General features: G+C 46.5%; 1 protein-coding gene across 7 annotated transcripts in view; it reads left to right on the top strand.

Moving 5' to 3' along the window:
• Positions 1-2177: 2177 nt before the first annotated feature.
• The window catches only part of exoc6 (exocyst complex component 6), a 29683-nt gene continuing 18260 nt past the window's right edge, over positions 2178-13600 (top strand). For 2 of the 7 annotated variants that reach the window (XM_062474318.1, XM_062474315.1), the window contains exons 1-8: positions 2178-2328; positions 9002-9173; positions 10967-11014; positions 11146-11236; positions 11791-11836; positions 12534-12738; positions 12947-13102; positions 13463-13531. In XM_062474318.1, coding sequence (XP_062330302.1) covers positions 2204-2328; positions 9002-9173; positions 10967-11014; positions 11146-11236; positions 11791-11836; positions 12534-12738; positions 12947-13102; positions 13463-13531 — 912 coding nt within the window. In that variant the 5' untranslated portion in view covers positions 2178-2203. Of the gene's footprint in view, positions 2329-2881; positions 3031-9001; positions 9174-10966; positions 11015-11145; positions 11237-11790; positions 11837-12533; positions 12739-12946; positions 13133-13462; positions 13532-13600 lie in introns of those variants that run through there. The other 5 variants (XM_062474316.1, XM_062474313.1, XM_062474319.1 and 2 more) reach the window with 3 other exon arrangements.

The following is a 13600-nucleotide window of genomic DNA, read 5'->3' as shown; positions in this document are numbered from 1 at the left end:
TCTCAAAGAAAACTCAACAGAGACCGACCCCCGGCATTGAACACTTAAGTCACAGCTGAGTGAGAGAGAGGGAGAGAGAGATTGGTGGATCAGTGAGAATATTGATGCTTTGGGTGCCCTCTGCAGGACAAAGCCAAAGTTACTCCTGAGATTTTGATACAAACCTAGCACAGAAATGATTATCAGCTAGTCCAAAAACATTACATTCTCATTACCAGATTCTTTGTAGTTTTCAAAGCAGAGCTATTGATTCCAGGGGTTAACCCCCTCTCCAGCTGTGCTTTAACCATACTAATCTAATCTGTGAGGATTGACAGGAAACACAATTACTCCCAAACTAAAAGTCTATGTAAACACAGAGATCTCCAGTCTTATCCTTCTGTCAAATAACAGCTCTGATTAGCACTAGGTTTCTCTCTGTCTGCTTAAAACATAAGGTTTGTTTCATCTTTGACCGTTTCATTGATTTGTGCTTAGCAGCGTAGGTGGGAATGGGGAGTGAGTGTTTCCTTCTCTAGTGAGATAATGTCTCCAGAGAGACACCATGAGAGTTATTTACCAGAAAGTATAGTGTTTTCCAGGTTATGTGAAGTTGACTCATCAATCCCGATTTTTTGGGGGGCCAAATGTTGTACTTTTATCTAGGAAAACAGCAGGAAAGAAAAAAAATCAGTCTGGATGTCAATGTCACAAAGGTGGTTTGACATGTCATGGTCTGTAACACAGTGGAGCAAAGTTCAAGCCTCACCTTGATCTATTCAGTATGGATGTACATATGTTTAGCTACCACAGTAATTTCCCAATTGATGTCATAGACAGATAAAAAATATACATGAGGTCAATCGTTTCACCAAGGGCTGTTGACAGCCCTTTCACTGGGTGTGTGTGTTGGGGGGGGGGGGGGGGGGGGTGACAAAGGAAGCTGTCAGATCAAGGACAGGAAGTGCACATGGAGGAAAGAATGGCTCAGCCGTACACTGAGAAGGTCCCTAGTGGCAACCAATCATGACTCTCTCTCCACTCCTGTTGTTCGTCTATCTGGGTAGTGGGTTTCTTCTCACTGATGTGAAGCTTGGCTGACACTGGCTGTATCCGTTTGATAAATCCCCTCAGAGGGAAGCAGGGGAAGTGTCCACTGAACAGGCGGGGTGCACTATGCCATCCAACCATCCAGCCAGCTGCTGCTGTTCCTGAGCCTGAGACTTGTTCCCTAAACTGGTGTGTGTGTGTGGGTGTGTGTGTGTGTGTGTGCGTGCGTCTGTGTGCAATCATGAACCACTTCTTGTTTTTGTCTGAGCAATAAGGAAACTCATAAGAAATCGTTTTTTTAGGAGCATATTGTCAACTAGCCACTACACCCAGCCAGTGGGTGTAGTGGCTAGTTGACTCAGTATATTTACATTTAGTCATTTAGCAGACGCTCTTATCCAGAGCGACTTACAGTAAGTACAGGGACATTCCCCCGAGGCAAGTAGGGTGAAGTGCCTTGCCCAAGGACACAACGTCAGTTGGCATGACCGGGAATCGAACTGGCAACCTTCGGATTACTAGCCCGATTCCCTCACCGCTCAGCCACCTGACTCCCTGTATATGGCTAAGAGTATATGGTTAAGAGAAATCTGATTGCAGCACAGAATTTAGAGACTTTAGAAGAAAACTCTGTTGATTAAAGAGATGTGCATTCAGTTGATAGGGAGTTGGTAGTCTTACATTGTGCTTGTTGCACACACCAGTGAAATAAAGACTTATAGCTTGACCAGCAAAAGCATATATTTGGGAGCCTAACTGGTCAAAATTCTGTGTGTACCAATGGATCAGTATTGCACAGTCCACTATATATCTCAGTGTTCAAAACTATTCGGAAAGTCATACTACATGGACATACAGCACTGGATACTTGAAAGAAGTTCACATGCAATTCACATTCATATTTATAATAATGTAGATCGGAAATGCACTGTAACATTCTTTAGCTTGTCAAATGGATGTTTGCAAGGCAATGTTTAACAAAAAAAGCAATTATGTCAGTTTTGTTGGATGCAAAGTTCTGCGGATCATAAGGTCATCCTTTTCCTCTTAGCCAACTTTTTTCTGCTGACCTTAGTAGATCTGTTGCCTGGATTTCAGAATAACTTGGCCACAGACAGACACCTACATACAAATACACACAGCACACCTAAATCACAAACTCAAAAATAACGAAATGGCCAGCGACAAAGAAAAGCCTTTACCAAATGTTCCTGAGGAAGAAGGAAGAGAGGACAAAGTTTATGGAAATGTTTTAACTGAACTTGAGTCAGTGGATTTGCCCCTGGGAACCACTTTAAGGTATTTTCAAATTAATTAAAATAAGCTTTTGAATACTTCAGTTTCAATCCAATTATAAATATACATGTTTTAAGCTTGGCATAACACATTTGAATAAATTCTCCTCACCTACCCGTTTTACAAAATGATATTCATTTGCAGACTTGCCATCCTATGGAATCTGGATATTATTTGGTAGTCAGCACATTATTTCAATTTACCTGTCCTGCTAGAGCTTACAGACATGTATCATCGCACTACTGGGTTACACTACAGGACTGACTTAGTGTACTGAGCGCTAAACCTGTCAATGTTCATTATCTTACCAAGCTTTACATAATTATCTGACACTGGACTTGGAATCCATTATATTAAATGTATGCCTATATGTGGCCTTCAATTCTTCTCTCTCACATGTAGCCTACAATATGCCATGTACAATATGAGATACATATACTCTGTAAGCAGCACACGTAGCCTATATCATTTATTCAACTGTGAGGCGTGAGTTAAAAATTCCCATACACAGGGGTTGGCACTGCGGCAGGTGCCTAAACACCCCCTACCGGTGGACTGTGGACCTAGCCTCTTTCCCCGCAGTGTCACCGTGAAGAATACAACCAACATGGCGGAGAATGAAACCTTGGAGTGTATAACGGAGCACGAACGTATTTTGCAAGAAATTGAGAGCACCGACACAGCGTGTGTTGGTCCTACTCTTCGGTATGGAAATGTGTCTTTTAATTAATTGCATTTCGATATCATTTTGTAGGTGGCGAATTTCGGTACACGCCAAGACATTTTTAAAAGCTAACTGGTTAGCGTCTAGCTAGCTAACCTAGCTTGCTCGCTAGCAAGCTGGAATATACCGTTCTTTATAAGGGCCGGCAGATGCTAACCAGCCAAAAGGATAAACCTGTTGTTTTTTACTGGTCCAACATTGTGATCACAATACACCTTAGGTTGTGTGGTACTCTAACTTCTGGTCTTTAGTGACAATGGATGGCAGCTGTCAGAAATGTAAACATCATTAAGTGGGTGTGGCTGTGTAGATAGCTAGCTAATTCTGCCTGGGCCAAGGTTGTTAATATGAGCTAAGCTAGATAGCTAGCAAGTTAGAAAGCTAGCCAACGTAAAGAACCAGCGAGCTAGTTAAAAGCCAGTTGGCGTTATCCATCTTCAACATTGAATGGTCGTTAGAGGCAAGCGTAGGGTGATTAGTTTGGCTTGCAGTATTAATTGGAATTCTGGTTACCCAGCTAATGCTTTAATCTGATAGTGTGTAAAATAAAGTAAGCTAAGTAGTTATCAGCGCTGTTATAAGGCTACTACATTCTATTTGTACAAGCTAACTAGCCTAGCTTTCCACCTGGGGCACAAGCTAACGGCTATGTAGCTATCACTAGCACCGTTAGCGAGATTGGACGGTGACTGGCAGATGCTGATCTGTGATGATGCTACAGAATGCTCCTCAACCACACCCCATCCCTGTAGCACATGCCCATAGGCGATGATATCTTTTAGCTCAAAAGAGCAGAGGAGAGCAGTGACGGTATGCCCTGGGGACACCAATCTCAGTGGCTGTCAAGTATGACAGGTATGCTTCCAGGCTGAGCAAGTTCCTACAAAAAGCTACGCCAGTAGCTCTTCAAAATATAGTGTAGGTCGGACAGGGCACTTCCCTATGTGGATTAACAGTGGCTGCTGTGGTTGAGATAGGTGTCCTGAGGACAAATGCATTTAAATCGTCCTAAATAGAACCCCACAGAATGGGAATAAGTAAATCAGAAATGTATGTAGCTAACTAGTAGTTCTACACATAGACTGTGGTTCCACATGCTGACGGTATATATCTGTCTCTTTTGGCTACTTTATAGCTCTTCATCCTGTGAATCTGACATAATGGGTTATTCTCCTGTGGTCAACTGCAAGGCTAGTACAAACCATTACAAACGAGTACAATAAACTGCTCTCTGGTCACTCGCCTGACATAGGTGAAAGCAGGGCAGTGGGACTCTTGCATTTAATTATCCCCTCATGTTCAAGATACATTTCTACCCCCTGGATGGGAAGAAGGAAGGAAGGAAGGAAGGATACACTGTCAAGTGTGCTATTCAAACAGGGCCCAGACTATATAGTCCAGAGATGGGCCTTGGTTATTCTAGCTTGTTATTGTTTAGTCATTCAACACCAGTTTCCCCTTTATCTCGCCTGGCAGGCGCACAGGGCAGCAGGCGTACAGGAAGACTCAACCCTCTGCTCGGCTGCGTCTGTTGCCACTGCTTGGCCTAAACAACAGGAAAGAGGAAACTCATAGGGGAGAATGGGCGCTGCTGATTGCTGCAGTGTGTGTGTGTGTGTGTGTGTGCGCGCGCGCGCGCGCGTGCGTGAGTGGGTGAGAGAGAGACAGAGACAGAGTGACACAGAGAGAGAGACAGAAACAATGCGATATGAGATGTCCATTAGGGTCACTGTGATGGAAGGTCCTGATGGAGGTGTCTGACCTTGCCCTCAACAGTGCACCAAAAGTAGCCTACTAGGTCCATGTGTTTCATTGGTGTCTGTGTGTGTGCTGTTGACCCATGCCATAGGAAGCTATGTGAATAGAACCATTGCGCTGAGCCCTTTCCTCCCTCTGGAAAATGGATTGCATAAGGAGAGGAGAACAATACTCCTGGATCCTATAGCGGACCAAAGGTTAGGAATAGCCCGATGAGCCTGGAGATAGTTTACTAGGTTAACTCGTATACCGTGAACAATGTAACTCAAACATGCACACTAGTGTAGGTTGTCAGCATGTGCTCTCTGTGTGGGCTACATTGAGTCTACTGCATAAGCTATCTGGACAACCATGTTGAAATATAAAACATCTGAACGCAGGAAAATACAAGACATGTTGAAAGGCAGTGTGTGTCATGTTTCTGAGGTAGAACCACTACCTCAGAGCTACCACTACCATTTGAGCTTTAATAACTAGTGTCATGGTATTCCAGTGGCTGCACTGAGGCCAGTAAGGAAAGCCACTGACAGAAGGGGACCCACTATGTTATCAATAACAACAAGCAATGTGTTAGCAGGATCATCCATTGATGCGGCGCGTTCTGGATCCTAATTGGTGTGTCTCGTGGACAGACGGTTGTTGCTAATGGCGACATGCTCTGTCACACTCTTTTCATGAATCGCTGTCTGTGTGCGGAGGCTACTCTCCTTGCTCCCTCTTCTCTTGATCAGTGCTAAGGTTGACGACGAAGGGGAAACAAGAGGAGGGATGCTTGGGAGCATTAGGATCTGGCCTCTGTCCAGGCCTTGTAGAGCAGGGTGTTGTGAGGTCTCCTTCTGTCCGAGATCGCTACTGTGTTTGTGACATGATGTGAGTCATCCACCGATGTGCAAAACAAACTCAGGGCCTGCCCTGTCCTCGAGACGTCAGGAACTAACAGCTCGAGGTGGAACCTAACATTGGACTGCTAGCAGGTGCTCAGAGGTTTTGGCTCTGGCTCTGGCTGTCCTGCTTTAGTGTGCAGGTCAAAGGAGGCTTTCTCACATTTATCCTTCCCCTCTCTCCTTGTTTTTCTTGCCCACTCTCGCTTCTTTAAAACCAATGTTGCCTTTTTACCTATGCACACACACTCCCCTCTCTGTCTTTGTCTCCCCCTTCCTCTCTCACACTTCCTCCATCCTCCCTCCCTTCCCTCACTCCCCCGTGTCCCTTAGCTTCCCCTCAGCCTACAGGAAGCACCTGCTCTCTCTCTCTCTCTCTCTCTCTCTCTCTCTCTCTCTCTCTCTGTCTTTCTCCTCTTTCTCTCTTTCTTTTTCTATCTCCTCTACCTCTCTCTATTTCTCATTCTCTCTCTCACTATCCCTCTCCCACCATAGCTGGGCAGGATATGTCTTTGCATCATAATCACGAGCAGCCGGTTGTGTTAAGAGATGGAGTGTTTTTCCCTGGTTGACACCCACCATTCTCCTGACTCCTGCATTGTTAGGAAGTCCTCTGTGGCCCAAGGCGAAGGTCTCTACTCCTTGGATATCTAATAACCTGGCTCTGGGTCACTCTTTGTATACCTCTCCACCAATAATAAAATAGATTAGTATGACGGGAAAGGTACTGGAAGGCTGCAATGAAGAGTCAGACTGATGGGGACTGCCAAGACTGACCTGGTAGCTAAAGGGGTAGTTAAAACTTCCCAGCCTTTGTCTTTCCATCATGCCTGTGAGCAAAGCACTGACTGCTTCCCTCCACCAATCCCAGTGGTGAGTGGTGAGCCCGTGCTTCTCTCTAGTGTGTTTGTGTTTCCTCTGGGGTGAAAGCAGAGCACAGGAAGTCTCTGCTGCAACATGGAGACTTGACACACTCCTTCTAAAGAGCTTTATTAATCAATTTCTTTAGCGTTAGTGTTAGATAACGTCATGACAGTGCGTCACAAACAAGTCTGTTCATATCCTTCCTGATTTCCTTCCAAAGAATAACATTTTACTGGAAAATAACCACTTCCCACTTTTGTGACCCCATCCACATCTTCGGTTGTTGCCCATATGTTGTGACATAGGTCATATGCTCTCACACACAGCTACCCTTTACTTTGCCTCTTAGTTCAGTCTCATTTTACTGAGCTGTCATGAAGCCTAATGCATGCTGGGAAATGTAGGCAAATGTGAGGACGAGAACAACGTGAAGCAACAGACAAACTTTCACCTTTGTGACACTGTGTTGTAATGTTGTCACAGCAGTGGACTGCTGTGAGACCTCTGAGATGTTTATACATCTGCTCCTTGTTTTTGAATTTCAATGTCGATTGACCTACAGTGGAAAAATTATTTGCATAGCCCACTTGTGCCTTATCATAGTACTGAGTTTATAAAGCCACATATTTGAAACATTTGTTCCTCAAGTAACTGAATAACGTTTTGGTTTTCCATAACGACTCTATTGTTCTGGCAATACTGAAGTGTTCGGGCTGTAAATACTGTGTAGGTAGTTGGAAAGTGTTTTACTGTAATTAAACAATCGGGCCATTGTCCAGGTTTATCTCCACAGATGGCCTAATCTCTAACCATTGGCAGTAGAGCTGCACAGGAGTCAGACCAGGGACACACTGGCTGACACTAGTACAAAACTGCAAAGCCTACCACATTGAAAACATGCTGATTGATTGCAGAAGTAAACAGTTTTTTACATCTGATTTGCAGTAGGGTGAGGCATAAGTGTGTGGCATAAGCTTCTAGACCTGTCTATCCTGTGTGGCTAGTCTAGCAGCCTGTCTGCAATGTGTATGACTGTGGTAAGTCTGTGTGAACATGAGCCTAAGCCTATATTTTGCCATCCTAAATATGTGGTTGGCCTGTGTGTGACCATGGCCTACACTGAGTACTTACGTGGTGAGTCTAAACAATGACCCAGTGGACAAACTGGAAGCAGTAATCAGGAAACTGGATCTTTTCTGATCAAATGAATTCCGTTCAACTATCGCACACTTTAGACTGGCGCAGACACCTGCTTGGCCAACTGTGCTATTCTAGGACAACCTTTTTCAGTGGGAGTGTTGGCCAGTGTTTGTTGGAGTGGATGGCCACCTGTATTTGTATTGCCCTCCATTTCCATAAACCAGTACAGCCAGTTAGCTAGAGATAGAGAAACAAACTAACTGCTTTTATTGCACCATACAGTCTACCTGTGCTGATAACTTTGATAGTTAGGATGATGTAGTAATTTAGCCTACTGCTGTGGACTCTGCAAGCTCTTATCCGTGTTGTCCTAGGCTAAAGGTTTAATGTTTAGGTCTCAGAGTGTAGGTAGGTATGAAGTAAATCTACCTATGTACAGCACAACTTTCTCTGTACTTTTATGCTGTGCTAGTTGACAGTCTGTCCAACAGGGGGTGCTGTAGGACCACAAAGTACCAGAGTCACCTTCCCACCTTTGTTTGTTCCAACTCCTTGAAGTAGGTTGTTGTTGCTGTGGTCAACCAGCAGATAGAGACATCACTCAAAAGTACAGTATATTTACTATGAGTCATTATATTGGTATCTAAAAAAAAACAACATTTGTCTTTTGCTTGGTAGTTTAAGACCACACAATCCTGTTGTCCAGAAGTTTGATTCCCATCTTGTTTCCACGGTCGTAGGTCTGGCTTATCATGCTCGCTAGGCCTAGCTTACATCCTCCCTGCCTGTCTTGTTGTCGCCTCCACCCCAGTGTGTTATGTCCACCAGTCATGTCCAGTCAGCTGTCTGTGTGTGGTGACGGATGGGGATGTGAATGATCTATGAGATTGTGTCTCCCTCCTGTGAGAGAGAGAGCGGCCCATCCATCATGGCTGGCCCAGCCATCTGGGCTCCCTGGGCCAGGGCCAGCGCCGCACACAGAGCTGGGTCCAAGCCTCACAGTCATCTTGCAACACACTGCAAAACAAGGAACACCTGGTCCTCCTCTCTCTCAGCCAGTTCTCTCGCTCTATCTCCGGGGTTTAACGCTTGCTTCTGGGGGCTGACTGCACTAAATAGAATGCATACTTATGGGTTCATCAGCAGAATTAGAGTTTCCACGTTTTGTAAGCTTAATGAGTAGTGTGTCGGTGTGCTCATTGCATAGTCTAAGACCAAGGGTGACGTTCGTTCAGTACAGTGGGCAGTGTTTTATAGATGCTGTGCTAAATGAATTCATCCCCCGTGCTGATTGTGTTTCCTGTTTCAGATCGGTGTACGATGACCAGCCCAACGCACACAAAAGGTTTATGGAGAAACTGGACGCCAGGATACGTAACCATGACCGCGAGATCGAGAAGATGTGCAACTTCCACCATCAAGGCTTCGTGGACGCCATCACGGAGCTGCTCAAAGTCCGCACAGACGCAGAGAAGCTGATGGTGAGGGCTGAGGGAGAGAGGGAGAGAGAGAGAGAGAGAGAGGGCTGAGGGAGAGATGGGGAGAGGGAGAGGGCTGAGGGAGAGAGGGAGAGGGCTGAGGGAGAGAGGGGGAGAGGGCTGAGGGAGAGAGAGAGAAGGCTGAGGGAGAGAGAGAGAGAGGGCTGAGGGAGAGAGGGGGAGGGAGAGAGAGAGGGCTGAGGGAGAGAGGGGGAGAGGGAGAGGGCTGATGGAGAGAGAGAGAGGGCTGAGGGAGAGAGGGCTGAGGGAGAGAGGGAGAGAGGGAGAGAAGGAGAGAGCGAGAGAGAGAGAGAGAGAGAGGGCTGAAGGAGAGAGAGAGAGAGGGCTGAAGGAGAGAGAGAGAGAGGGCTGAAGGAGAGAGGGAGAGAGAGAGGGCTGAGAGAGAGAGAGAGAGAGAGAGAGAGAGGGCTGAGGGAGAGAGAGGGTGAGAGAGGAAGGGCTGAAGGAGAGAGAATGAGACAGGAATAGTGAGAGAGGTGGGGACATTGAAAAAGAGAGAGAGCATAATGGAATGTATTAGCATTTATATAGCTTCCAACAATAGATGTAGAACCTTTCATATAAATAAATATATATATATTCTATTTATTTAACCTTTAGTGACAGTTATTCTCATTGAGATGCATCTCTTTTTCAAGAGAGACCTGTTCATGGCCCCACCAGACAGCTCGTTAACATGAATTGTAGTTGTTGAGTTTAATGTCTTTTTCATTAATGTTTGACTAGCATCAGACATTGTCCTTTCACCATTCCAAGATGCCATGCGGGCAATTTCAAAGGTTATCACAGGTAGTTGCAAACAGGCCCATAGAGTCGGTGTTGAATGTGTTCTCAGTCCCATCAGCGAGACTCCCCGGACCGGCTAATGCATGGGTCAGTCCGTTCAACTCCTCCTGGCCCTGGGATGCCTGGAGAGAGCTGAGCGTGCAGCTGCACAGCTGAGCCTGGCAGACATGCAGGCCTAGGCCAATTCTCTTTAGCTCCCTTTCCACCTCTCAAAGTGCTGTATGGTGGCTGACCAAAGCTGGTAATTACAGCATGATTATATAAAGAACAATCAGGTTAACAAGACGAGAAGCAGTTACAGCATCAACCAGGTCACTGGGCAACTTTGTCCCATTACTAATGAGACTTTTAATAATGCCAAGAAGCCCTTCTGTATCACGTCTGTGACCTAATGAGAGTTTTGTATGTGGGAAACTGCTGCAATGGGGCTCCGAGCAGAGCAATAGTCTCCCTTCCTGCACCTGCATCCCGGGGCCTTCCGACTGTCACTGGCCTCTGTGCCGTGGAGCGAGCAGAGGTGAACTCTCTCTCCTCCAATTGAAGTGAGTCAACCACCCAGTGTTTGTATTCAGCAGAGGGGGAAAGAGGGAGAATGTTTAATTACCAGAAAATGGCCCCTGGCTCCTGGCCCCAGACAATGATTGGCGCATAGAGCTCATTGAGGTTATCAAGAAGGGACCAGTGGTCAATTGGGTCATTGATTTGGATTGTTTGACAGACCCGCGGAGACAAGGAAAGTTCAAAAATCCCCCAGTAAAATTGAGAAGTTTGTCACAGAATCTGTTAGAAAGGCCTGTCATAAGTGATTATGGCGCATAAAAGCTTCCCTGCCGACCGAGAGTTCAAGTCCCCGCTGCACAGTTAATTTGAATTTGCCTGTCTTTGTCCCTGCCCCCTCATGAAGTATGATCTGATTACAAGGGTGAGCAGTTACAACAGGGGGTGCCCAGGGGATGATTTGTCTAACAAAAGTGATCTTATTTTTTAAGGGCCAAGTTACGGACACTAACCGAAGACTGCAAGACGCCGGGAAGGAGGTAAGAGCTTTGTTGTCACGTCAGCCTGTCTTGTTGCCAGGGCGGGGAGAGGGAGGGGTTAGACAAAACCTTGCCGTGACCTCTGGGTTAATTGAGGGGGCCTTGATCTTTGTGACCTCTGCTTATGTAAGGTGACTGCCCAAACAGAGGAGGTGATTCGCTGCAGGATTCAGCAGAGGAACATGGCCACCACAGTGGAGAAGCTGCAGCTATGCATACCTGGTGAGATGTCTTGTAACCAGTAAAATGTGTATTCCTGGTTAGATGTGTATTCCAGGTGAGATGTGTAAATCAGGTTAGGTGATGACCGGTTAGATGTTATCGCAGCCCATGGCAGAAGCTAAAGCTGTGTGTACCAGGTGAGATGTAATGTAACAGGTCAACTGTGTATACCAGGTGAGACATAGTACATGTCCCTGGTGAGCAGACCAAGATAAACTACACCTGTGTGTACCAGGTAATATGTCTAACATCTCAGACATGTATACGAGGTTCAATGCAGAGCAGCCAAAGCAGGGATAATGGTAGGTTCACACAGGTGAGCGATAATATACAGGTTACAGAACAACAGCAGTGTGTACTAGCTGTATACCAGGTTGGACTGTACCAGGTAAGATGTAGTAGGTTTACCAGGGTAGTGCCACCAGGGTAATGAATGTCGAAACCAGGTGAAGGGGTTGACCAGGTGATAATAATGTTATTTAAGCTAAATTCATGCCTTATCACGCCACACAATCTAAATCTCACTCCCTATGTCTTTGTCTATTCCTTTGCAGTTCTAGAAATGTACAGCAAACTCAAGGAGCAGCTCGAGTCTAAAAGGTATGAACTGTGTATGTCCTTGCCTCACCAAGTTCCTTGTCCTGTGGTGTACACACTGGCTCCAGCCAGTGTGCTTGGCTGGAGCTACACTGTCCTTGGACACAGCGTTTACGGGGATCGACCTTGCGCCTTCTCTCATACAGGAGAAGGGGTTCTATTTACATGTCGATCCGCGAAAGGGGACGTTAAGTTCACTCTGAACCGCAAAATAATGACCCTTCCTTGTCCATTAATGTCTGCCTAATCAGTCAGAAGACACCATGAAAGAGCTAGCCGTTCAAACGCAGGACAATTGACCTTGTGTGTGCCCTTCTTCACAGGAAGGCCCCGTACACAACAGGACTGTCACGGCCCTCAGCCAAATGAAGGCAATCAGTGTAGCGCCCCTCTCCCAGCAGTGTGTGTGTGTGTCTCTGTGTGTGTGTGTGTTTGCATGCATGTGTGTGTCTCGTCCGAGCACTAATGACCTGGCCGGGACATGGCCTAAAGACACTCGTTGGGACTCTCCCAGAGTTCACATCGAGCACACACGGGGAGACCCAAACGAACACACACAGACACAAAGGCTTACAGTACAGACACACACACATCCTTCATATAGCCTTTTTTTCCCAAGGCTTTATTGTCGCACGTGTTCCATGGTTCTAATCCGTCTGATTCCTGTGGTTCTAAGCATCCCGTGACGTTGTGTCTGTAGGTACTATGCGGCTCTGAAGACCATGGAGCACCTGGAGAACATCTACATCCCCAGGGTGAGCCAGTACCGCTTCTGCCAGATCATGGCCGAGAACCTGCCCCGACTGAGGGAGGAGATCAAGGAGATCTCCATGTCAGACCTCAAGGACTTCCTGGAGAGTATCAGGAAACACTCAGACAAGATTGGAGAGACCGCCATGAGACAGGTAGACGCTCGGAGCCGACCAATAAGAATACCATGGATAACCACAACTAGATACAATACCGTTCCTGCTTTGTGTGTACGTGGCTGTATTTACAGGTTGGACAGCTGGACAGTTTGCGTGTCAGTGTGTGTGCGTGCACATATATGTGTGTATGTCAGTGTGTGTGCGTTTCCTTCTGACTGACGTCTCTGGCTCTCCCTCTCTCCAGGCGCAGCAGCACAGAACGTTCAACAGTGCGGTGCAGAAGCAGTCCACCCTGGGCGACACCAAGCCACTGTACTCCCTCAACGGACGCACCCCCACCCAGCACAACGGGCTGGCCCTGGAGGAGGGGGGCGAGGAGGAGGAGGAGGGTGATGAGGAGGTGCGGGGCAGATCTGCGAGAGACCCACAGGTCCTGACAGGGTTGCCAATACTCACCTTACTCCTCTATATCTCCTCTTTTCCACACTGAAACATTGTCCTTCACTCCGTAGAAACCTAATGCCGAAGTTTACGTATGTAAATCTCCTGCCTGATAGAGGGTCAGATTTGGCAACCCTGCCATGACTTTTCCCAATATGGCTTTGATATGAAGTTTTCTTGATTTAAAATGATTTTTCAAATGACTCAGTTATTTCCCAGTTTATTTGAATGCAGCATGCGAAAGCCTTCAGCCAGTATTGCCCTCCCAGAGTTCTAGGAGGCCACGACAGAGTGTTGAACCTGTGCCGTTTCCCCACAGGTGTTAACAGCCCAGGATCTGGTGGACTTCTCTCCAGTCTACAGGTGTCTCCACATCTACACTGTCCTGGTGCGTATACCCAACGCCAAGTGTACTGAGAGACCTGATCTTGACCCCCCCCCCTACCAGTATTATCCT

This window comes from Osmerus eperlanus, chromosome 12, assembly GCF_963692335.1.
Source record: "Osmerus eperlanus chromosome 12, fOsmEpe2.1, whole genome shotgun sequence".
In the NCBI taxonomy this organism is placed as follows: domain Eukaryota; kingdom Metazoa; phylum Chordata; class Actinopteri; order Osmeriformes; family Osmeridae; genus Osmerus; species Osmerus eperlanus.
The sequence above is the reverse complement of the archived record's forward strand: the minus strand, read 5'-3'. Positions and strand labels throughout refer to the sequence as shown.